The following is a 26113-nucleotide window of genomic DNA, read 5'->3' on the forward strand; positions in this document are numbered from 1 at the left end:
CATCACTGCTGTATTGCGAGTGTATAATTCTCAGTCGGATACATTGGAATGAGTGGTTACCAGATACTGATGATGGAGGCGATGGGCGATCACCAGATACTGTGTTGATAGAGGCAACGGGCGGTCACCAGATACTGATGGGATTTATATTTCTCTTTTCTTCATTTGCTTAGCATTTTGTTAATTGATTAAACTCTTAACTAGTGATGGGCAGACCCGTGGATGTTCGGGTCTGGCGGTATTGGCCGAACATCCATTACAAGTTCAGTTAGGGTACCAAAACAGTACCCGAACCCCATTCATACAAATAAGTGGCCCAAACAACCGTGGTTTCCCACGCTGTCATCTGCGTGATAGAGCGGGAAACAGGGGCTCTGATCGGTGGTAAGATCATTACCACCAGTCAGAGTGCAGCGGGATCACACTGTCAGACGTCAGCGTGAGCCCGCAGCTGTGACTGTGACCAGCGGTAAAAAGCTTACTGCTGGTCAAAGACGTCGGCTGATGAGAGTACTACTCCCATCAGCCTACCTACGCCTGCTGTCACTGATAACAGCAACAGCAGGTACCGCTGATGGGAGTAGTAATCAGCTGGCACCTGTGCACAAAGTAAAGAAAAAGAGTTAAAATTAATAAATAAATATTGAAATAAAATTAAAAAACATAGTTATACTCACCTAAACCAAATCCCTGAAGCTCTTGTCCCCTGTAAAAAAAATCGAAAATAAAAACCACCATAATACTCACCTATCTGCTGTAATCAATACTGTCCCATGACGGTCCGGATCATTTGTATAGCAGTCACATCAGCTGATGTGACTGTTCTAACTGGCAGCTGGCTACACACTGACAGGAGTGTAATCGCTCCTGCAGTGTATAGCACTGAGCTGCCATGAGAGAGTTCACAGGAGTTCATCAGCTGATGAGCACTGGTGATCTCACTGACGGCACCGCCGCTGCGTGACAAAGTTCTCACGCAGCAGCGGTGCCTTAAGTGAGGTCGCCAGTGCTCATCAGACCCGGGTTCTCATGCAGCAGCGGTGCCATAGGTGAGGTCACCGGGACTGTCTCATGGCATCTCAGCACTATACACTGCCTGTGTTAGTGTGTAGCCAGCTGTCCTGTAGAACAGTCACATTAGTGACTGCTGATGTGACTGCTCTACAAGTCATCTGGAGATCGTCGTGGAACAGTATGGATTATTTGATCACTTCAGACAGGTGAGGGATATGATTGTTTTTTATTTTGTTTTTTTTTTACAGGTGACAATGGCTTCTGAGATTAGGTGTTAGGTGAGTAAAACTGTGTTTTTTATTTTTAAATAAATGAGTGTGGACTTTTATTTCAAATAAAGAATTTTTTACATGCTGTGTCTTTGTTTATGGAGTTAGTAATGGGGGTGTCTTATAGCCGCCTCTCCATTACTAATCCCTGGGCTTCATGCCAGCTGCCAATACAAGGCTAACATGAACCAAAACCCTATTATCCCACTCGTCACTGCACCAGGGCAAGTGGGGATAGCCAAGGCTGAGTGCCAGATTTGGTGCATCTTATTGATGTGACATTTCTGGGGTCACTGAGGGCTGATGTTAATAGCCTTAGAGGGGGCTAATATCCATGTCCCCTTCCCTGGCTATTAATATCAACCACCAGCTGTCTGTTTAGCCTTTGCTGGTTAGATTTTATAGGTGGACCCTACATCAATTTTGTTTTGGGGTCCCCCTGTAATCTAGCCAGTAAACACTAATCAAACAGCTGTGAGCAGTTATTAATAGCCAGGAAACATTTGGGCCTAATGGCTCCTTCCTAGGCTTTTAATATCAGCCCCCAGCTGTCTGTTTAGCCTTTGCTTGTTAGAATTTATAGGGGGACCCTACATCAATTTTTTCTGGGGTCCCCCTGTAAACCAGCCAGTAAACACTAATCAAACAGCTGTGAGCTTTTATTAATAGCCAGGGAACATTTTGGACTAATGGCCCCTTTCTGTGGCTAGTAATATCAGCCCCCAGCGGGCGACATTCCCTCTACTAGTTATGACTAATCGGCGGGAGCCTACGCTGTTTTTTTAGCTTAATTTTTATTTTACACATAATGTACACTGCGGGTGCTGACAACAACTCCCATCATTGTCACCTGGTCACGATGATCTCAGGGAGAACAGGTGACAATGACATGACCTGCACTCAGCACCCAGTGCCTGTCCCGCACTCGGCATTCCGGCATTCAGCAGTCCGGCACTAGAGCGTCCATGAGACCCGGTGGCTTGAACTTAGGTAACCTTTCACCAGAGTTCAAAGCCAACGGGTCTTCCGGCAGCTGCGAGGCCCGGAAACCTAATAGGAAACTTTGAGGGGCATTTTAAAGGGGTTATCCGGTCAAAACCGATAAGTCTGCAGTCACTCTTTGTTTCACACTCGGGACCGGAGGGGATGTATAAGTTATACATATCCCCGGACAGTGACTGCAGACTTATCGGTTTTGACCGAACAACCCCTTTAAGGTTACTGGCATTTCCAGCGGCTGGAGCACCTGGAGGCTGTGAATTAAGGTTACCTTGGGTGTGTATTTTGTACTTGTTAATAATAAAAAAAAAAACAGGAAAAAAAGGTGTGTGGTCCCCCGTAATTTTCATAATCAGCAGAGGGAAAGCTGACGGCTGGGGGCAATGTGCTGCAGAGAACGATGATCTTTTGTGCAGCACAAAAGTTCAATTTATCCAAACAAGCAAGTATTTTGCTTGTTGATTGGATGATTGGCAGTTTAGACTGTAAAATTACCGGGAAACACTTTCCTAGGAATCAATCCTTGTAATTACTGTATGCACTGCAAATGGACTACTTTGCTGCATTATTTCAACAGTACTGAAGATTATAAGGAAGTGCCGATACAGAGTAAAAATGAGTCTCATGGTGACACTTCATATGCACCCTTAGCTGTTGTATCCTCCCTCGGTGCTGTGCTCTGTACATTATCAAATACCTCAGCTATCCCCCCAACTCCAGTCATGAATATCTGAGAGTAACACAGATCACTGCCATACTTACCAACTTGTTGTCTGTAATTTTCATACCAGTTCTGCTCCTCTGAAGATGTGCTGGATGATGCCGCTGACCCTAGAAACGAAAATAGATGCGATACTGGTGAGAGGCAGGTGACCACCATGCCGAGCGGTGATGAGCAGGTGAACATGGAGCTGAGTGGTCAGGAGCAGGTGAACACGGTGCTGAGTGGTCAGGAGCAGGTGAACATGGTGCTGAGTGGTGAGGAGCAGGTGAACATGGTGCTGAGTGATCAGGAGCAGGTGAACATAGCACTGAGTGGTGAGGAGCAGGTGAACATGGTGCTGAGTGATCAGGAGCAGGTGAACATAGCACTGAGTGGTGAGGAGCAGGTGAACATGGCGCTGAGTGATCAGGAGCAGGTGAACATGGCACTGAGTGGTGAGGAGCAGGTGAACATGGCACTGAGTGGTTTAGAGCAGGTGAACATAATGCTGAGTGATCAGGAGCAAGTGAACATGGCGCTGAGTAATCAGGAGCAGGTGAACATGGCGCTGAGTGGTGAGGAGCAGGTGAACATGGCGCTGAGTGATCAGGAGCAGGTGAACATGGCACTGAGTGGTCAGGAGCAGGTGAACGTGGTGCTGAGTGATCAGGAGCAGGTGACCATGGCGCTGAGTGGTGAGGAGCAGGTGAACATGGCGCTGAGTGGTGAAGAGCCGGTGAACATGGCACTGAGTGATCAGGAGCAGGTGAACATGGCGCTGAGTGGGGGGAGCAGGTGAACATGGCGTTGAGTGGGGGGGAGCAGGTGAACATGGCGTTGAGTGGAGGGAGCAGGTGAACATGGCGTTGAGTGGGGGGAGCAGGTGAACATGGCGCTGAGTGGTGAAGAGCAGGTGAACATGGCGCTGAGTGGTGAGGAGCAGGTAAACATGGCACTGAGTGATCAGGAGCAGGTGAACAAGGCGTTCAGTGGTCAGAAACAGGTGAACATGGTGCTGAGTGGTGAGGAGCAGGTGAACATGGTGCTGAGTGGTGAGGAGCAGGTGCACATGGCGCTGAGTGATCAGGAGCAGGTGAACATGGCGCTGAGTGGGGGGAGCAGGTGAACATGGCGCTAAGTGGTGAGGAGCAGGTGAACATGGCGCTGAGTGATCAGGAGCAGGTGAACATGGCGCTGAGTGGGGGGAGCAGTTGAACATGGCGTTGAGTGGGGGGAGCAGGTGAACATGGCGTTGAGTGGGGGGAGCAGGTGAACATGGCACTGAGTGGTGAGGAGCAGGTAAACATGGCACTGAGTGGTGAGGAGCAGGTGAACATGGCGCTGAGTGATCAGGAGCAGGTGAACATGGCACTGAGTGGTCAGGAGCAGGTGAACGTGGTGCTGAGTGATCAGGAGCAGGTGACCATGGCGCTGAGTGGTGAGGAGCAGGTGAACATGGCGCTGAGTGGTGAAGAGCCGGTGAACATGGCACTGAGTGATCAGGAGCAGGTGAACATGGCGCTGAGTGGGGGGAGCAGGTGAACATGGCGTTGAGTGGAGGGAGCAGGTGAACATGGCGTTGAGTGGGGGGAGCAGGTGAACATGGCGCTGAGTGGTGAGGAGCAGGTGAACATGGCGCTGAGTGGTGAGGAGCAGGTAAACATGGCACTGAGTGATCAGGAGCAGGTGAACATGGCGTTCAGTGGTCAGAAACAGTTGAACATGGTGCTGAGTGGTGAGGAGCAGGTGAACATGGTGCTGAGTGGTGAGGAGCAGGTGCACATGGCGCTGAGTGATCAGGAGCAGGTGAACAGGCGCTGAGTGATCAGGAGCAGGTGAACATGGCGCTGAGTGGGGGGAGTAGTTGAACATGGCGTTGAGTGGGGGGAGCAGGTGAACATGGCGCTGAGTGGTGAGGAGCAGGTGAACATGGCGCTGAGTGATCAGGAGCAGGTGAACATGGCGCAGAGTGGGGGGAGCAGTTGAACATGGCGTTGAGTGGGGGGAGCAGGTGAACATGGCGTTGAGTGGGGGGAGCAGGTGAACATGGCGCTGAGTGGTGAGGAGCAGGTAAACATGGCACTGAGTGATCAGGAGCAGGTAAACATGGCACTGAGTGATCAGGAGCAGGTGAACATGGCGTTCAGTGGTCCGAAACAGGTGAACATGGTGCTGAGTGGTGAGGAGCAGGTGAACATGGCGCTGAGTGGTGAGGAGCAGGTGAACATGGCGCTGAGTGGTCAGGAGCAAGTGCACATGGTGTTGAGTGGTCAGGAGCTGGTGAAAATGGCGCTGTGTAATGGCAATAGGGTGAGAATATTTACTGTGTTGACATGAGTCTGTATCTTACGTAGCCTCCTATGCTTGTTTGGGTCACAAAGTACGGCTGTCGCTGCTGCTTGAGTCTCTTTTTGTTGTTTTGGGACACAATCTACAAAAAGATTTTTAAAAACAAAGTACAAAAAAGTGTTAATCTTTTTGTTTTTCAATAATTTTTATTGGATTTTTTTCTATAAAGCATATATACATGGGTAAGGATGGGGTAAGGAAAAATTAGGAATGGGGATTAACCCCTTTACCCCCGAGGGTGGTTTGCACGTTAATGACCGGGCCAATTTTTACAATTCTGACCACTGTCACTTTATGAGGTAATTACTCTGGAGCTTCAATGGATCCCACTGATTCTGAGATTGTTTCTTTCGTGACATATTGTACTTTATGATTGTGGTAAAATTTATTCGATATCACTTGCGTTTATTTGTGAAAAAATCATAAATTTGTTGAAAATTTCACAATTTTCAAAATTTGAATTTTTATGCCCTTAAATCAGGGAGATATGTCACACAAAATAGTTAATAAATAACATTTCCCACATGTCTACTTTACATCAGCCCAATTTTGGAACCAACATTTTTTTATTAGGAAGTTATAGGGGTTAAAAGTTGATCAGCGATTTCTCATTTTTACAGCAAAATTTACAAAACCATTTTTTTAGGGACCACATCACATTTGACGTGACTTTGAGGGGCCTTTATGACAGAAAATACCCCAAAGTGACACCATTCTAAAAACTGTACCCTAAAGGTGCTCAAAACCACATTCAAGAAGTTTATTAACCCTTCAGGTGCTTCACAGGAATTTTTGAAATGTGGAAGAAAAAAATTGACATTAAACTTTTTTCACAAAAATGTTAATTAGACCCAATTTTTTTTATTTTCGCAGGGGTAACAGGAAAAAATGGACCCCAAAATTTGTTGTGCAATTTCCCCTGAGCACGCAGATATCCGATATGTGGGGAATAACCACTGTTTGGGCGCACAGCAGGGTTCTGAAGGAAAGGAGCGCCATTTGACATTTTGAATGTAAAATTTGCTTGAATAATTATCAGACACCATGTTGCGTTTGAGGAGCCCCTGATGTGCCTAAACAGTGGAAACCCCCCACAAGTGACACCATTTTGGAAACTAGACCCCTCAGGGAACTTATCTAGATGTGTGGTGAGCACCTTGAACCCCCAGATGATTCACAGAAGTTTATATCATTGAGCATAAAAATAAAATTTTCACATTTTTCCCACTAAAATCTTTTTCAGCCCCCAATTTTGCATTTTCATAAGGATAACAGGAGAAATTGCACCATACCATTTGTTGTGCAATTTCTCCTCAGTAAGCCGATACACCATATGTGGGGGAAAACCACTGTTTGGGTGCACGGCAGGGTTTGGAAGGGAAGGGTCTTCTAAAATGGTTCTATACCAGAAGGACATTGTATAAAATTTGTTGAAAAAATTCCCATCAGACAACCCTAGCGGCAGGGGGCTAGCTTTCTTGCCAAACCAAGGAGGAAAGGTGAGAGAGACACACACTATGTACAGCAGATCCAGGGGTACTCTGTCAAAGGCCTGGGCCAATTTGATGACACCCTCCCAGCATCCACGCCCTCATAACCAGGTATTTTTGACAAAGAAGGAAAAGTTTTAAAAAAAAGTTCAATAGTGATGAGCGAACATGCTCGCCACTGCTCGGTACTCGTCCGAGCATCTTGGTGCTCGACAAGCTCGGCGGGTATTTCCGGGTTGCTCGGGCGGGAACTCGGGTCCCGTCCCTGCATGTTTGGTGCTCTTTAGAGAGCCAATGAACATGCAGGGATTGCCTGCCTTGGACTGTAATGCAGTAGCCATGTTTGTTGTGGCATTACAGTGATTGACTGGCAGTACAGCGTCATCAGGTCTATATAAGACATGGCGCCGCCATGCTCGCCACAGTGTACCCTGGAATCAGGCAGAGTAGAGAGAGCTGCTGCTGCGTCAGGGAGAGATTTGCTTCTTTATAGGTATTATAAAGTATAGGTATTCTACAACATATGCATATATATACAGTACAGACCAAAAGTTTGGACACACCTTCTCATTTAAAGATTTTTCTCTATTTTCATGACTATGAAAATTGTACATTCACACTGGAGGCATCGAAACTATGAATTAACACATGTGGAATTATATACTTAATAAAAAAGTGTGAAACAACCGAAAATATGTCTTATATTCTAGGTTCTTCAAAGTAGCCACCTTTTGCTTTGATGACTGCTTTGCACACTCTTGGCATTCTCTTGATGAGCTTCAAGAGGTAGTCACCGGAAATGGTCTTCCAACAATCTTGAAGGAGTTCCCAGAGATGCTTAGCACTTGTTGGCCCTTTTGCCTTCACTCCGCGGTCCAGCTCACCCCAAACCATCTCGATTGGGTTCAGGTCTGGTGACTGTAGAGGCCAGGTCATCTGGCGTAGCACCCCATCAATCTCCATCTTGGTCAAATAGCCCTTACACAGCCTGGAGGTCTGTTTGGGGTCATTGTCCTGTTGAAAAATAAACGATGGTCCAACTAAACGCAAACTGGATGGAATAGCATGCCGCTGCAAGATGCTGTGGTAGCCATGCTAGTTCAGTATGCCTTCAATTTTGAATAAATCTCCAACAGTGTCACCAGCAAAGCACCCCCACACCATCACACCTTCTCCTCCATGCTTCACGGTGGGAACCAGGCATGTAGAGTCCATCCGTTCACCTTTTCTGCGTCGCACAAAGACACGGTGGTTGGAACCAAAGATCTCAAATTTGGACTCATCAGACCAAAGCACAGATTTCCACTGGTCTAATGTCCATTCCTTGTGTTCTTTAGCCCAAACAAGTCTTTTCTGCTTGTTGCCTGTCCTTAGCAGTGGTTTCCTAGCAGCTAGGCTTACTGCACAAAGTCTACTCTTAATAGTTGTTGTAGAGATGTGTCTGCTGCTAGAACTCTGTGTGGCATTGACCTGGTCTCTAATCTGAGCTGCTGTTAACCTGCGATTTCTGAGGCTGGTGACTCGGATAGACTTATCCTCAGAAGCAGAGGTGACTCTTGGTCTTCCTTTCCTGGGGCGGTCCTCATGTGAGCCAGTTTCTTTGTAGCACTTGATGGTTTTTGCAACTGCACTTGGGGACATTTCAAAGTTTGCCCAATTTTTCGGAATGACTGACCTTCATTTCTTAAAGTAATGATGGCCACTCGTTTTTCCTTACCTAGCTGCTTTTTTCTTGTCATAATACAAATTCTAACAGTCTATTCAGTAGAACGATCAGCTGTGTATCCACCTGACTTCTGCACAACACAACTGATGTTCCCAACCCCATTTATAAGGCAAGAAATCCCACTTATTAAACCTGACAGGGCACACCTGTGAAGTGAAAACCATTTCCGGTGACTACCTCTTGAAACTCATCAAGAGAATGCCAAGAGTGTGCTAAGCAGTCATCAAAGCAAAAGGTGGCTACTTTGAAGAACCTAGAATATAAGACATATTTTCAGTTGTTTCACACTTTTTTGTTAAGTATATAATTCCACATGTGGTAATTCATAGTTTTGATACCTTCAGTGTGAATGTACAATTTTCAAAGTCATGAAAATACAGAAAAATCTTTAAATGAGAAGGTGTGTCCAAAATTTTGGTCTGTACTGTATATATCCAACTGAACTAACAATTAGAGATGAGCGTTGTTCTACTCGAACTGTTCGCCAATCTCAAATTCGAGCTGTTTTGGGCGGTGTTCGAGCCGTTCGGCGAACACGAACAATTTGAGAAAAATTCGGCTGTTCGAGGTTATGTTCGATAACTGTTCGTGCACCAAAATCATAACTGGATTTTTTCTCAGTAATGATGAAAATTAATGTTAATACGCAGTTTGAGTGTACAGCGGGGTGGGGGGAGGGGCAGGGGATGGATCTCTGCAGGAACAATGAAGATCTCCATTTTTTTTTCTCTTTCCCACATTTGCAGTGGGGAGGTGCAATCTGTCAGCCTATCAGCAGCGCACACACGGAGCGAAGTGCTTTTTTTCACACAAGCAAGGGCATGTGTCATTGGCAGTGTATGTCACATGTCCTTGCCCTATAAGACCAAGCCATTTTCCCCGTCGCCACCATTTTCTCACTGCTGCAGCTGCGTGTTAGACGGCACCGCTGTTGCTGTGTGCGCTATACCTTGTTAATTTCAAGCCAATTTTCGCACAAATATACAGATAGCTTGGGAGTAGGGAATAGTTGTGATTGCAGTCCTTTTAAGGACTAGGTTACAGCATTTCCTACGACTTTTATCAGGGAGGTCTGTGCTCTTAAATAGATAGGTTGTGGGAGTAAAGACTAATTGTAATTGGAGTCCTTTTCAGGACTAGGTTACATCAGTTCCTATCAGTTTTTGCCAGGCAGGTCTGTGCCAGTGCTGTGCAAGTTTTTTTCACAGCATTTGGCTGAATCTAGCAAAGCTAATCCTTTTTGGCCTATTGCAGAGTGTGTTAGTCAGTGGAGTAGCCTATCTGTGTTGCAAGATATAACACCTGTGTATAGAATACCAATTTTTTTACTGCACCTAGTGAAGTAAAATCTTTTGGGCATAGCATCATTCTATTAGTCCATCTATACTGACCTCCATCAGGTTGCAAATTGAATATAATTTTTTTCTGCATCTAGCTCTGAAAAAATAGTTGGGCTTCTAGCGGTGTGTGGGACTTGGTCTATTAGTCCATCTATACTGACCTCCATCAGGTTGCAAATTAAAAATAATTTTTTTCTGCATCTAGCTCTGAAAAAATATTTGGGCTTCTAGCAGTGTGTGGGACTTGGTCTATTAGTCCATCTATACTGACCTCCATCAGGTTGCAAATTAAAAATAATTTTTTTCTGCATCTAGCTCTGAAAAAATATTTGGGCTTCTAGCAGTGTGTGGGACTTGGTCTATTAGTCCATCTATACTGACCTCCATCAGGTTGCAAATTAAAAATAATTTTTTTCTGCATCTAGCTCTGAAAAAATATTTGGGCTTCTAGCAGTGTGTGGGACTTGGTCTATTAGTCCATCTATACTGACCTCCATCAGGTTGCAAATTAAAAATAATTTTTTTCTTCATTTAGCTCTGAAAAAATATTTGGGCTTCTAGCAGTGTGTGGGACTTGTTCTATTAGTCCTTCTATACTGACCTCCAGCAGGTTGCAAATTGAATATAATTTTTTTCTGCATCTAGCTCTGAAAAAATAGTTGGGCTTCTAGCGGTGTGTGGGACTTGGTCTATTAGTCCATCTATACTGACCTCCATCAGGTTGCAAATTAAAAATAATTTTTTTCTGCATCTAGCTCTGAAAAAATATTTGGGCTTCTAGCAGTGTGTGGGACTTGGTCTATTAGTCCATCTATACTGACCTCCATCAGGTTGCAAATTAAAAATAATTTTTTTCTGCATCTAGCTCTGAAAAAATATTTGGGCTTCTAGCGGTGTGTGGGACTTGGTCTATTAGTCCATCTATACTGACCTCCATCAGGTTGCAAATTAAAAATAATTTTTTTCTGCATCTAGCTCTTAAAAAATATTTGGGCTTCTAGCGGTGTGTGGGACTTGGTCTATTAGTCCATCTATACTGACCTCCATCAGGTTGCAAATTAAAAATAATTTTTTTCTGCATCTAGCTCTGAAAAAATATTTGGGCTTCTAGCAGTGTGTGGGACTTGGTCTATTAGTCCATCTATACTGACCTCCATCAGGTTGCAAATTAAAAATAATTTTTTTCTTCATTTAGCTCTGAAAAAATATTTGGGCTTCTAGCAGTGTGTGGGACTTGTTCTATTAGTCCTTCTATACTGACCTCCAGCAGGTTGCAAATTGAATATAATTTTTTTCTGCATCTAGCTCTGAAAAAATAGTTGGGCTTCTAGCGGTGTGTGGGACTTGGTCTATTAGTCCATCTATACTGACCTCCATCAGGTTGCAAATTAAAAATAATTTTTTTCTGCATCTAGCTCTGAAAAAATATTTGGGCTTCTAGCAGTGTGTGGGACTTGGTCTATTAGTCCATCTATACTGACCTCCATCAGGTTGCAAATTAAAAATAATTTTTTTCTGCATCTAGCTCTGAAAAAATATTTGGGCTTCTAGCGGTGTGTGGGACTTGGTCTATTAGTCCATCTATACTGACCTCCATCAGGTTGCAAATTAAAAATAATTTTTTTCTGCATCTAGCTCTGAAAAAATATTTGGGCTTCTAGCAGTGTGTGGGACTTGGTCTATTAGTCCATCTATACTGACCTCCATCAGGTTGCAAATTAAAAATAATTTTTTTCTGCATCTAGCTCTGAAAAAATATTTGGGCTTCTAGCAGTGTGTGGGACTTGGTCTATTAGTCCATCTATACTGACCTCCATCAGGTTGCAAATTAAAAATAATTTTTTTCTTCATTTAGCTCTGAAAAAATATTTGGGCTTCTAGCAGTGTGTGGGACTTGTTCTATTAGTCCTTCTATACTGACCTCCAGCAGGTTGCAAATTGAATATAATTTTTTTCTGCATCTAGCTCTGAAAAAATAGTTGGGCTTCTAGCGGTGTGTGGGACTTGGTCTATTAGTCCATCTATACTGACCTCCATCAGGTTGCAAATTAAAAATAATTTTTTTCTGCATCTAGCTCTGAAAAAATATTTGGGCTTCTAGCAGTGTGTGGGACTTGGTCTATTAGTCCATCTATACTGACCTCCATCAGGTTGCAAATTAAAAATAATTTTTATCTGCATCTACAGTACCTCTGAAAAAATATTTGGGCTTCTAGCAGTGTGTGGGACTATTTGTATTAGTCCATCTATACTGACCTCCATCAGGTTGCAAATTCAAAATAATTTTTTTCTGCATCTAACCCAGCCAATAGTTTTGGCCTAATACCACAGTTTGGCCACTCAGCTCTGCTCGGTTACCATCCATTGTTTTTTTGTGCAAACAACTCCAGAATTGTGAATTAGTTAACCACCAAAATGAGTGGAAAAAGGCCTGCTGCTGGTGGAAAGGGGAATAGGCGTGTTGGGAAGGGGAAAAAAGGTTGTGTCCGTGGGGTAGGTGTTAAAGCAACAGTAACATCTGCAGAAGAAAGACCATCTTCCAGCCAAACTAAAATGTCTACTTCTTTTAGCGGACAATGTGATAAGATCCCTTTCTTACGGCCACGCCAATCGCTACAAATTCCAGATGAGGCACAAAAACAGCAGGTGCTTCAACGGATATCAAGTGCTCCTTTAAGTGGGCTCTCCTCCACATCAACTTCAACATCACAAATACTCCAGTCCTCAAAGGTGTCACCCAAATCGCACTTGCTTCCTCACAGCTCCCAAATCTCCAGCTGCCCGTCTGAGTATGAGGTAGAACAGATGGTTGAGTCTGCAGAGCTGTTTACTCATACTATAGCCTGGGAATCAGAGGTCGACTCCAGCGCTTCTGTGAATCCAGATGAGGAAATGATCTGCACTGATGCCCAGAATCTTTATGAGTCGGATCCAGGACCACACGCAGAAGGTTCTGACCATAATGTAGACCCTCATTCCCAAACTGTAACTCCTGTTGGTGGAGACAATGAGGAAGACGATGATAAGACTCAAATACCTGATTGGAGCGACAACTTTAGTTTTTTGTCAGGGCAGGAACAGGTTGGCTCTGAGGACGACGGGTGTGATAACGCACAGGGTGATGATGATGAGGTCGGAGATCCCACTTACTGTCAACCCACAGTCAGCCAAGAGATGAGGTCAGCAGAGGAGGTGGAGGAAGATGCTAGTGACGACGAGGTCAGGTTGCGCCTTCCTGGACAGAGACGTAGTACTGGAAGCACGTCAACAACTGCATCCTCAAACACAACTCTGCCTCTCACCACAAGTCGTGGTGGCTCTTCAGGTCGCATGGGTGCTAAGCCTTGCATAGCCTGGGCATTTTTTCAGATCGATAATGATGACCCAACTCGTGTTATCTGTAACATTTGTCAGCAAAAGCTAAGTAGAGGCCAAAAAATACATAGTTTGAGTACTTCATGCATGAACCGGCACATGGACATGAAGCATAAGTTGCAGTGGGAAGCTCAGTGTGCTACAATGCGGCCTAGCCGGCCGGGCCAATCACCGTCTGCCATATCTTGTGCATCCGCGGCCTCTTCATCCTCTGTGACTGGGGGGACAGCAGTCACACCTGTTTTGGGGCGCAGACCTGCCACCTCTTTACCCGCAACAGCCAGCGTGATTGGCAGGTCATCATTTTCTTTGGAGGTGGTAACACCAGCTGGTGTTGAGCGCTGTCCGACATCGATAGCACCACCTTTGGATCAAGGCAACCTAACATGTCCGCCTGCATCTTCCTCACAGACCGGCAGTTTGCCGGGGACACCCTTATCAACCCCGTCTAAGCACAATAGCCAGCCCTCGGTCCCTCAGATGTGGACAAGTAAAAGACCATTTCCTCCTAGCCATGAGAAAGCTAAGAGGTTGAATTTCACCATCTGCAAGCTCTTGGCTACAGAAATGCTGCCTTTCCGCCTGGTGGACACAGAGGATTTTCGAGACCTTATGTCCGTCGCAGTGCCCCAGTACCAGATGCCCAGTCGGCACTACTTCTCAAAGAAAGGTGTGCCTGCGCTCCACCAGCATGTCGCACACAACATCACCGCTTCTTTGAGAAACTCTGTGTGTGACAGGGTGCATTTCACCACAGACACTTGGACGAGTAGGCATGGACAGGGGCGTTACATGTCGCTGACTGGGCACTGGGTAACTATGGTGACAGCAGGACAAGGGGCTGCTGTCCAAGTCTTGCCGTCCCCACGAGTTGTGCGTCAATCCTCTTTATGTCAAAGTTCCTCCACTGCTTCTGCCTCCTCAACCTCCTCTCGGTCTTCCACCTGCACCCAAAGCCTGTCTGGTCATGCCACAAGCTTTCTAACTGCGCAGAAGGGATCCTGCACACCTTCTTACTATGCTGGCAGTAGGGCTCAACGTCATCAGGCGGTTTTTACATTGAAATGTCTGGGAAATGTGAGTCACACAGCTGAGGAGTTGTGGTCAGCTCTGGAGAACCAATTTCATGAATGGTTGTCTCCACTGGACCTGAAACCAGGGAAGGCCGTGTGCGACAATGCTGCAAACCTGGGTACGGCCCTTCGCCGGGGCAATGTCACACACGTACCTTGTATGGCTCACGTGTTGAACCTGGTTGTCCAGCAATTTTTAGCCCACTATCCCAGACTAGATGGCCTTCTGCAGAGGGCACGGTCGCTGTGTGCTCACTTCCGCCGTTCGCATCCCGCAGCTCAGCGACTTACATCTCTACAGAAGTCGTTGGGCCTGCCACTTCACCGGCTAAAATGCGATGTGCCTACCCGGTGGAATTCAACTCTGCACATGTTGCAGCGACTGTGGCAGCACCGACAAGCCCTGGTGCAATACGTTCTGACGTATAGCCTGGGCCAACGAGATTCAGAGGTGGGGCAAATCACGCTGGAGGAGTGGTCTCAGATCAGGGACCTATGCACCCTTCTGCACAGTTTTGAAATGGCGATGAAGATGTTTAGTGCTGACGATGCCATTATCAGCATGACTATTCCGGTGATTTACATGCTGGAGCACATGTTAAACAGAATTCGGAGTCAGGTGGTGGCACAAGAGGAGGTGGAGGAAGTAGAGGAGGAGGAGTTGTATGCGGAAGGGCTAACATCTGCAAGGTCCAGACGGTCGGCAGCACCAAGGCGGCAGGCATGTGAGGGTGGGGGAGATGGTTTTACCAGGGCGCATGGTAGCAGCCAAACTAGTGAGGAAGGTGCAGGAGCCCAGGAAGAAGTGGAGGACGAACTGATGGAAGACTCATCAGATGAGGGAGACCTTGATCACATTTCTGTTGTGCGAGGTTGGGGGGAGAGGACAGAGGAAGGAAGCATGATTGTTACCTCGCCACCAACACAACAGGGACTTGGTGCTCCTGGATGCGCAACACACATGAGTGCCTTCTTGCTGCACTACCTGCAACATGACCCTCGAATTGTGAGAATTAGAAATAATCCTGACTACTGGGTTGCCACACTGTTAGATCCCCGGTACAAAAGTAAATTTGCAGAAATTATTCCTGCCATAGAAAGGGATGCACGCATGCAGGAGTATCAGCAGAGACTGTTGCAGAATCTTACATGTGCTTTTCCACAAAATACCAGTGGTGCACGTAGTGAATCTCACAGTTCCAACTTGCCAACCGTGGGACCGTCAAGTGTTCAGCACTCAAACCGTAACAGAACCACAGTATCTGCTGGTAACATCAATTTTGCGGAATCATTTCACCACTTTTTTAGCCCATCCTTTGCAAGGCCACAGGAGACAAGAAGTCTGACACATAGTCAACGCCTAGAGACGATGGTACAGGAGTATCTCCAAGTAAACATTGAAGCCACGACTGTGTCACTGGACCCTTGCTCTTTTTGGGCTTCCAATCTGGATAAATGGCCGGAGCTAGCCACTTACGCCTTGGAGATCTTGTCATGCCCCGCAGCCAGCGTTCTGTCTGAACGTGTGTTCAGCGCTGCTGGTGGTGTGCTGACAGATAAGCGCACGCGGCTCTCCACTGATAATGTAGACAGACTCACGTTCATAAAGATGAACAAATCATGGATCCGAAACGACTTTTCTACCCCTGTGTCATCCTGGGGAGAGTAAAAGCTTGATGATTGGTTAAAATCACCCTACCAACCGTTTTAAGCTTTCAAATTACTAATCATGTTTATCTGTATCTTGACTGGAAAATAATTTGGGCTTTGTAGCAGTGTGCAGCACTGATCCTATTAGGCCATCTATACTAAAGCTTCACCAGATTTAAAATTAAAAATAATTTTTAGCTGCATCTAGCCCGGAAAATAATTTTGGGGCTCCGAGATGCGCAAGGCACATAAGTGCCTTCTTGCTGCACTACCTGCAGCATGACCCTCATATTGTCAGAATTCGAAGTAATCATGACTACTGGGTTGCCACACTCTTAGATCCCCCAAACTTTTCGATCAACCTTTTCATTTTAATAAAGACCAAAAAAATGGTCATTTTTGAAATTATAAGCATTAGCAGGTTGTTAGAAACTGAAATCAAACAGTTTTCAACTCAAAACTTTATTCTAGGTGATGTTACATTTTCACATAGGACCCCTTGTTCGAAAGGAGCTTCTGAACTCTCTCGTCCATTGAATTTGTCAGGTTTTGGATGGTTTCTGCTTCAATTGTTTTGCATGAGGACAGAATACCCTCCCAGAGCTGTTGCTTAGATGTGAACTGCCTCCCGCCATCATAGACACTCCTTTTAATGATGCTCCAAAGGTTCTGAATGGGCTAGAGGTCAGGGGAGCATGGGGGTCACACCATAAGTTTGTCCCCTTTTATGCCCATATCAGCCAGAGATGCAGATGTTTTATGTGCAGCATGAGATGGTGCATTATCATGCAGAAAAATGATCTTGCTGTGAAATACACGGTTCTTCTTCTTGAACCATGGCAGGAAGTGCTGTTTGAGAAAATCCACATACATTATGGAGTTCATCTTTAGCGCCTTCAGGGATCCTAAAGGGGCCGACAATCTCTCTCCCCATGATTCCAGCCCAAAACATTACTCCACCTCCTCCTTGTTGGCGCTGTAGCCGTGTTTGCGTGGGGTGTCCATCAACCAGCCATCCTCCACTCCATCCATCTGGACCATCGAGCGCTGCACGGCACTCATCCGTGAACAAAACAGTTTTGAAATCAGTCTTCATGTAATGTTTGGCCCACTGGAGCCGTTTCTGCTTGTGTGAAGTGGATAGAGGAGGTCGACAGGATGGCGCATGCACAGCTGCAAACCTCTGAAGGACCCTGCATCTTGTTGTTCGGGGGACGTTGGAGGCACAAGCAGCTTCAAAAACTTGTCTGCTGCTATGACAAGGCTTTTTTGCCGCTGCTCTTTCAACCTGACGTAATTGCCTGTAGGAAAGAGTCCTCAATTTGCCCTTATCAGCACGCACACGTGTGTACTGTGAATCAGCTACATACTTCTTGATTGCCAAGACACTTCATCCTGATCATCGCACAATGTTGATTGTAGTCATGCCTTGACCTAAACACTCCACAATTTGTTGCTTCTCAGCAGCCGACACATCCTTTTTCTTTCCCATTTTGGCAGAAAATGTAGGCTGCTTAATAATGTGAGAGAGCCTTCTTAAGTAGTCTTGCCTTTCATTGGACACACCTGCCAAACTAATTAGCACAGGTGTCTGCAATTGCTTACAGTGATATAAAGAGCCCTGACACACATCACCATCAATGAGTTTAACTGACAAACAAACAAATTCTTCCCTTATCAGTCCTAAACACTTTTTGTATAATAATTTGGAACGCAGTGTACATGTGCTTTTCCACAAAACACCAGTGGTTCACGTAGTGAATCTTACAGTTCTAACTTGCCAACCGTGGTCTGTATGGAGTTGTTCAATAAAGGGCCCAAAATTAAGATAACATAGATGGGAGAGGTCTCTATGAATAGGAATTCCTAAGTATTTGATACCCTGTGAGGGCCAGGCAAAGGGAAAGTTGGACTGGATGGAATCCTATATGGATTTGGGGAGGGAGACATCGAGGGCCTCAGACTTCGCTGCATTGATTTTAAAATTTTACCATGTAACAAAGTGATCTATTTCAGCCATAACAGCATGGATGGATATATGTGATTGAGTGATATATACTAGGACATCATCAGCAAATAGAGAGCACTTGTACTCGGTGCCTCCCACCTCAATCCACCTAATATTGGGGTTATGGCGAATTGATGAGAGCAGGTGCTCCGTCACTAGGATGTATAAGAGAGGGGACAGAGGACATCACTGCCTTGTCCCATTGGTGATTGTGAAAGGTGATGAAAATGTTCTGACGCACCCCCTGGGCCTTGGGACACCCGGAGCCGGACCCTTTTTGGTGGATGCTGGTGGTTGTAGTCTTCGTGGCGGCGACCCAGTTCCGTGGCTCAGGGCGGTCAAACCAGTGGCGGAACTATTTATGTGGTTTTGATGTTTAAATGTCCGACTACGCCACCCGTGGATTGCGGTCAGAGTGAACCGCCGCTACAGGGCAGACCACTGAGGCTGGTGTTGTGGGTGCAGCAGAGCGTAGCATAACTCCCCACGGGAGGAGTATAGCCTCAGGGCAGTGTATGCGGAGGATGGGGGTGATGGTGCAGGGCAGCAGCAGTAACGACACGGAGTCAGTGATGCAGTTCAGGGCCTTTACTCACAGTTCTTATTATCCAGACCACGTCTGCAGGTAACGGCTGCCCACGTCGTACTGTGCTCACCAGGTGAGGGGCTCAGACAACTCCCAGATAACTTTGGAACACTTCACAGGACCCCCTTTGTGTGTCCTTTGTCTGGCCTTTCTTACCAACACTTCTGTCCGGCTGCCTCGGGCCTCCTCTTGGTAAACTTGGCGCCAGTTTCCCTGACCCTATGTGGTGCCTTCCTAGCGGGTGTAGCGAGGGGCTGCGCCACATAAAATGTCAGAGCCTCCGGTTTCTAGCTGAGGGTCATTTCCTGCCTCCACTAGTTCGGGGACCGGTCTCCCCCTTTGGCCTGACCCCTCCACGCAGGTGGATTCGGGCGTGCGGTGGCGACTCGCCCGTCCGCACCCCTGGGATCCCTTCATTCCTCGTTCCTGGAGCCTTCTCCGCTCCTCTTCCTTCCTTCTCCCTCTTCCAGGCCTGGGCCTCTGTTACTAGGCCCGCCTCCGGAGCAGAGCTCATGCAGAGCCCCTGCTCCCTGCCACTTCTGCTCAGACTTCTCTGCACTGAACTAAGATGGTGCCCACCTTTTATACTCCCTTCTCAATGCACCCAGGAACTGCTTCCTCCCTGCTCCTGCACTACAGGGTTCCCCTTCCTCAGTGTTCCCTCCCCCCACTCCAGCCAGGGACAGGGACTGTCGTGCCCATCTCAGGGGCATATTGGTCGCCCTGCCCCACGGCAATGTGGTGTAATGCATGCAGGTGTCGGGTCCTGATCCACACTCCATCCTTACCTGAGAGTGAGATATCACACCTCTGGGTGAGGTGCAATACGTCTGTAGCAACCGAGCCCTCAGGGTGCTACAGTTCCATTTATCTTCAGCCTAGGTGACGTATTGCGATACAGGGCCGTGATTTTGGCTATAAAAGGGTCCCCTAGACCCCTACCCCAAGCTTTTTAAGAGAATCATATATGGCGTGCCAGGAGACTCTATGGAATGCTTTCTCAGCATCCAACGAGAGTATCTAATTACAAATTTTTAACTGCATCTAGCCCAGGAAATACTTTGTGCCTAGTAGCAGTGTCTGCTAGTGAGCGGATTATCCCGGCTGTTAAGCAAGCTGCACCACCTGTAGTTTAGACACTTAATTTTTTCAAAGGAAATGCTTCGGGACCATGGGATACTTAGTGAAGAGCATCAGGAGGCACCCCAAGGCATAGGGGCTGGGACTGGCAGTAGGATGCCTTGCGGTGGACAGCCGAGCTCGATCCTTATAAAAGCTTTTTAACTGCAGCAGCTTTAGTGGACGCTACTGGAGCTGGAATTACCGCGGCTGCTGGCATGAGACTTGCCCTCCAATAGATCCTTGTAAATGGATTTAAAGTGTATTCATTCAAATTAGAGAGACAATTTAAATTAAAAAGCTTAGAGCTGCCTCCACCACAGGGGGGCTCGCTCGACCCACCAGCGGACAGGCACCAGTATTGGGAGAGGGGGGCTGGCCGTCAGGGTTCACCGCGGCTCTGGCACAAACCCGGCGACACGGAGGTGGCACGGGCAGGAGCGGACTGGCCGTGTCGGCTTCTCACTTTTTGGATTTTAAAAGGGCATGACATGCCTATATCTGTGTCTCCCCCTCCTTTTACTCCTCCACCTCTTTTATTTTCGCATGACTATATGTACTTGTCACTTTTCCATGTGTTAGTTATGTCTTCTGAGCAGTTTGTCAGCTTTTGGACACCTTTGAAGGTGTTTTCTATGTGTTTCTATGTGTTTTTGTTTGCCTGCCATTGGTTTTAACGGTGTTCGAAGGTGTTCGACGAACAGTTCGACGAACAGTTCGACGAACCGAACCGAACTCGAACACTACGGGGGTGGCTCAACACTACTAACAATCCTTCTGAGGACTAATCCAGCTGCATATATTCAGTGGTGATAGCAGGAGTTAGGCAGGCAGGCAGTGTATGTGACAGACTGCAGTGCATGATACAGCACAAGAGGGTCCATTGAATGTTCTGTTAGTATATATATTCCACAACATATATAAACTAGCTATTGAGCCCGTTCTACGGCTGGGTGGAGAGCATTTTTATTGATATATGGTCTCCCATACTTGCATGTGCTGCCCCCATCCTGGTATTTGTGTTGCCCCCATCCTAGTATTTGTGCTGCCCCTATCCTGGTATTTGTGCTCCCCAATCCTGTTCCTCCATCCTGTTATGCGCTGCCCTCATTCCTATTCTGGTATGCATGGCACGCCTCATCCCTATCCTGGTATGCATGACACCCCTCACCACTAATCCTGGTATGCATGGCACCCCTCACCCCCAATCCTGATATGCATGGCACCCCTCACCCCCAATCCTGTATGCATGGCACCCCTCATCTCCAATCCTGGCAAGCATGGCACCCCTCATCCTGGTATGCATGGCTCCCTCATACCCAATACTGGTATGCATGGTACCCCATCCCTCATCCCTATCCTGGTATGTATGGTAGCCCTCATCCAGGTATGGATGGTACCCCTCATCCTGATATACGTGGTACCCCTCATCCCTATCCTGGTATACATGGCTCCTCATCCGAATCCTGGTATGCATGCCCCCCAGGTCCCCTCACCCCCCAATCCTGGTATGTATGGTACCCCTCATCCCCCAATTCTGGTATGTATGGTCACCTCACCCCCCAATCCTGGTATGTATGGTACCCCTCATCCCCCAATCCTGGTATGTGTGGCCCCCTCATCCCCTGATCCTGCTATGCGTGGCCCCCTCATCCCCCAATCCTGGTATGTGTGGCCTCCTCATCCCCCAATCCTGGTATATGTGGCCCCCTCATCCCCCAATCCTGGTATGTATGGCCCCCTCATCCCCCAATCCTGGTATGTGTGGCCCCCTCATCCCCCAATCCTGGTATGTGTGGCCCCTTCATCCCCCAATCCTGTTATGTGTGGCCCCCTCATCCCCCAGTCCTGGTATGTGTGGCCCCCTCATCCCCCAATCCTGGTATGCATGGCACCACATATTCCTATTCTGGTATGCATGGTACCCCACATCCCTATTCTGGTATGCATGATACCCCTCATCCTGGTATGCATGATACCCCTCATCCCTATTCTGGTATGCATGGTTCCTCTCATCCCTATTCTGATATGCATGGTACCCCTCATCCTGGTATGTATGGCACCCCATCCATCATCCTGGTATGCATGGTACCCTGCATTCCTATGCTGGTATGCATGGTACTCATTATCCCCAATGCTGGTATGCATGGCACCCCTCATCCCCAATGCTGGTATGTATGGCACCCCTGACCCCCAATCTTGGTATGCATGGCACCCCTCACCCCCAATCTTGGTATACATGGCTCCCCTCACCCCAATCCTGTATGCATGGCACCCCTCACCTCCCAATCCTGGTATGCATGGTCCCCTCACCCCCCTCCTGGTATGCATGGTACCCCTCATCCCCAATCCTGGTATGCATGGTACCGTTCATCCTCCAATCCTGGTATGCATGATACGCCTCATCCCCCAATCCTGGTATGCATGGTACCCCTCATCCCCCAATCCTGGTATGCATGGTCCCCTCACTCCCCAATCCTGGTATGTATGGTACCCCTCATTCCCCAATCCTGGTATGCATGGTCCCCTCACCCCCCAATCCTGGTATGTATGGTACCCCTCATCCCCCAATTCTGGTATGCATGGTCCCCTCACCCCCCAATCCTGGTATGTGTGGCCCCCTCATCCCCCAATCCTGGTATGTGTGGCCCCCTCATCCCCTGATCCTGGTATGTGTGGCCCCCTCATCCCCTAATCCTGATATGTGCGGCCCCCTCATCCCCCAATCCTGGTATATGTGGCCCCCTCATCCCCCAATCCTGGTATGTGTGGCCCCCTCATCCCCCAATCCTGGTATGTGTGGCCCTTCATCCCCCAATCCTGTTATGTGTGGCCCCCTCATCCCCCAGTCCTGGTATGTGTGGCCCCCTCATCCCCCAATCCTGGTATGCATGGCACCACATATTCCTATTCTGGTATGCATGGTACCCCACATCCCTATTCTGGTATGCATGGTACCCCTCATCCTGGTATGCATGATACCCCTCATCCCTATTCTGGTATGCATGGTACCTCTCATCCCTATTATGGTATGCATGGTACCCCTCATCCTTGTATGCATGGCACTCCATCCATCATCCTGGTATGCATGGTACCCCACATTCCTATGCTGGTATGCATGGTACTCATCATCCCCAATGCTGGTATGCATGGCACCCCTCATCGCCAATGCTGGTATGCATGGCACCCCTCACCCCCAAATCTTGGTATGCATGGCACCCCTCACCCCCAATCCTGGTATGCATGGAACCCCTCACCTCCCAATCCTGGTATGCATGGTCCCCTCACCCCTCCCTCCTGGTATGCATGGTACCCCTCATCCCCAATCCTGGTATGCATGGTACCCCTCATCCCCCAATCCTGGTATGCATGATACCCCTCATCCCCCAATCCTGGTATGCATGGTACCCCTCATGCCCCAATCCTGGTATGCATGGTACCCCTCATCTCCCAATCCTGGTATGCATGGTCCCCTCACTCCCCAATCCTGGTATGCATGGTCCCCTCACTCCCCAATCCTGGTATGTATGGTACCCCTCATCCCCCAATCCTTGTATGCATGGTCCCCTCACCCCCCAATCCTGGTAAGTATGGCACCCCCCATCCCCCAATCCTGGTATGTATGGTACCCCTCATCCCCCAATTCTGGTATGCATGGTCCCCTCACCCCCCAATCCTGGTAAGTATGGCACCCCCCATCCCCCAATCCTGGTATGTGTGGCCCCCTCATCCCCTAATCCTGGTATGTGTGGCCCCCTCATCCCCCAATCCCGGTATGTGTGGCCCCCTCATCCCCCAATCCTGGTATGTGTGGTCCCCTCATCTCCCAATCCCGGTATGTGTGGCCCCCTCATCCCCCAATCCTGGTATGTGTGGCCCCCTCATCCCCCAATCCTGGTATGTGTGGCCCCCTCATCCCCCAATCCTGGTATGTGTGGCCCCCTCATCCCTTTCATGCTGCACACATACAAAAAACAACACTTATATTCACCTTTCTTCCCTGTGCTCCAGCGCTGCTGTGTCTTGTGCTGCCAGAGGCCGGGGGAGGAGTGTGGCACCAGAGTACGTGCATGCCCATACCGTGCTGTCCGGCTCCATTTTGCTGAAGACACACTGCAAATTGTCTTCAGTAAAATGGCGCCGGATAGCGCTATGTGCATGCTCCGATTCCGATGCTTTCACTCCTGCCCCGGTCTCCGGTGAGAAGAGAGGCGCTGCGGCAACGCTCCTCCCGGTCAGGTTAGTATGTAAGTATGGCGCTGGAGATCGCGGTATGTGGGTCCATTGAACGCCCTGTCTGCTGCTTCTGTAATAATTACAGATATTTGTAGACATAGCCCCAGATATCAGGGGCCAGGAAAAAAAAAATGTAAGCAAATAACCAGGATTAAGGTACAAAAATTTGTTTTACCTTAATCCTGGTTATTTGCTTAAAAAGCTATCCAGAGTACGCCATTTTTCTGCTCCATTTGCTTGTTCTCACTGCAGAATAAAGCCAGATCTGTTCCATATTTCAGTGATAAAAATCCAGAAATTTAAACTGAATGTGGAAAATATTGGCCTCCTTTTCCATTCTGTTGCTCAAGCTATTCACACTAGGTGTCTGTGTAGAATAGTATTAGTAAATTACAGGCCTGCTATTTAAAACCGTGGTTCTCTGTCAGACATATCACCTATAAGACTGTTCCAAAATCAGACATTTCTTCCATTTCCATTCCGTTGCAGTGTGTCGGTCAAGCTAGTCACACTAGGTGTCTGTAAAGAATAGTATTAGTAAATTACAGGCCTGCTATTTAAAACCGTAGTTCTATGTCAGATGTATCACATATAGCTGCATTCAAAAAGCAGCCATTTCTCGTGAACGTGGAAAATATTGTCCTCCATTAAAAATGGGCAAGGTGCGTGGTAAGGGATGGGGAAGTGGACGTGATGGTGATGGTGCATGCAGAGGCTGAAGACGTAGCGGTGGGCAAGCTAAAACTGTGCCACAACAAACACCCACATCTTGTTGCTCGACCTTCCTGTCCCAATTATTAGGGGACCGCAGAACACTACTATTGAACACAGAGCAGTGTCAAAAGGTTGTTGGTTGGATAGCAGATAACACTACCAGTCACTTTGCCACCACCACCACCCTGTCTTCCACACGGTCAAGTCTCAGTAGCCATGAGTCTGAACCGCATATTCCTCACCCTAATCCTCCTTCCTCCCACCATGCCGAGTACCCCGAGACAACTGATCCCACACTTGGACACTCAGAAGAGCTGTTCACTTTTCCATTTGTAGATTTGGGCCTCTCGCCTGGCCAGCGTCAAGCGAGTCAAGAGGAGAAAGCGTGTAGCGATGCCCAAATATTGGAGCAGCCACGGTCACATGAAGGTGACAGTGGGAAAGTGCAATTACTGTTGCAAGAGGTGGATGATGATGATGAGACACAATTTCCAGAAAGTCAGGAGGAGGACCAGGGTGAGGAAATGGAAGACAAGGTGGTGGATGATCTAGTAACTGACCCAACCTGGCAGGGGGACATACAGAACGAGGACAGCAGCACACAGGGGGAGGGAGGCGTATCACCACAACAGGCAGGAAGAAGCAGAGAGGTGGCCGCAGACACAAGGCGAGAAAGAGCTTCTCGTAACGCCAACACAATGGAAGTTGCCAGTACAACTGTTAGGTCTTCCCGAGTCTGGTTATTTTTTAAAGACTCTGCAGATAACCCCAAAAAGGCCATTTTCACCACCTGCCAGGGCAGCATCAGCAGGGGTAGCAAAACTTGCAGCCTGACCACCACCAACATGATCAGGCACATGGCAGCAAAGCACCCGACTAAGTTGGCAAAACCCCAGGGTCCAGCAACAGCATCTGCAGGTGACACCACTGCTTGTTCCGCGGTTCTGCGTGCATGCCAATTCCCTGTACATGGCGCATGCTAAGATGCTTCCCGCCCTGCACCTGTCGATGAACACTCAACTAGCACCATCAGTAAGCACGTCCACATCCTTGTCCCAGCGCAACGTTCAGTCCCTACCCCTGTCCTTGGAATGCAAGCACAACTATGCAGCCAACGCCCCAAAGGCCAAACTACTAAATTCACACATTTTGCAAATGCTTGCGCTCGCAATGTTGCCTTTTAGGCTCATGGAGATGGAAGCTTTCCGCAACCTGATGACGGCGGCTGTCCCTCGGTACTCGATCTCCAGCCGCCACTATTTCTCCCGGTGTGCCATCCCCGCATTACACGAGCACATGTCCCACAACATTAAATGTGCCCTCAACAACGCAGTTACTGGGTAAGTCCACCTAACCACGGACACGTGGACAAGTGTTTGTGGGCAGGGACGGTACATCCTGCTGATGACACACTGGGTTAATATAGTGGAAGCTGGGACCCAGTCGGACCTTGAGACATAAC

The 26113-nt window shown here is 47.8% G+C and overlaps 1 protein-coding gene across 1 annotated transcript in view; it reads right to left on the minus strand.

Moving 5' to 3' along the window:
- Positions 1–587: 587 nt before the first annotated feature.
- LOC141257881 (T-cell differentiation antigen CD6-like) overlaps positions 588–26113 on the minus strand; it is a 217246-nt gene continuing 191720 nt past the window's right edge. Inside the window, exons 11-13 of the mRNA XM_073672888.1 lie at positions 5336–5416; positions 3045–3113; positions 588–598 (exon numbers count right to left, since the gene is read on the minus strand). Coding sequence (XP_073528989.1) covers positions 588–598; positions 3045–3113; positions 5336–5416 — 161 coding nt within the window. The remainder of the gene's footprint in view (positions 599–3044; positions 3114–5335; positions 5417–26113) is intronic.

The sequence above is a fragment of the Phyllobates terribilis genome, unplaced genomic scaffold (assembly GCF_046119375.1).
Source record: "Phyllobates terribilis strain yellow unplaced genomic scaffold, ASM4611937v1 Scaffold_3__8_contigs__length_932513732, whole genome shotgun sequence".
Classification (NCBI taxonomy): domain Eukaryota; kingdom Metazoa; phylum Chordata; class Amphibia; order Anura; family Dendrobatidae; genus Phyllobates; species Phyllobates terribilis.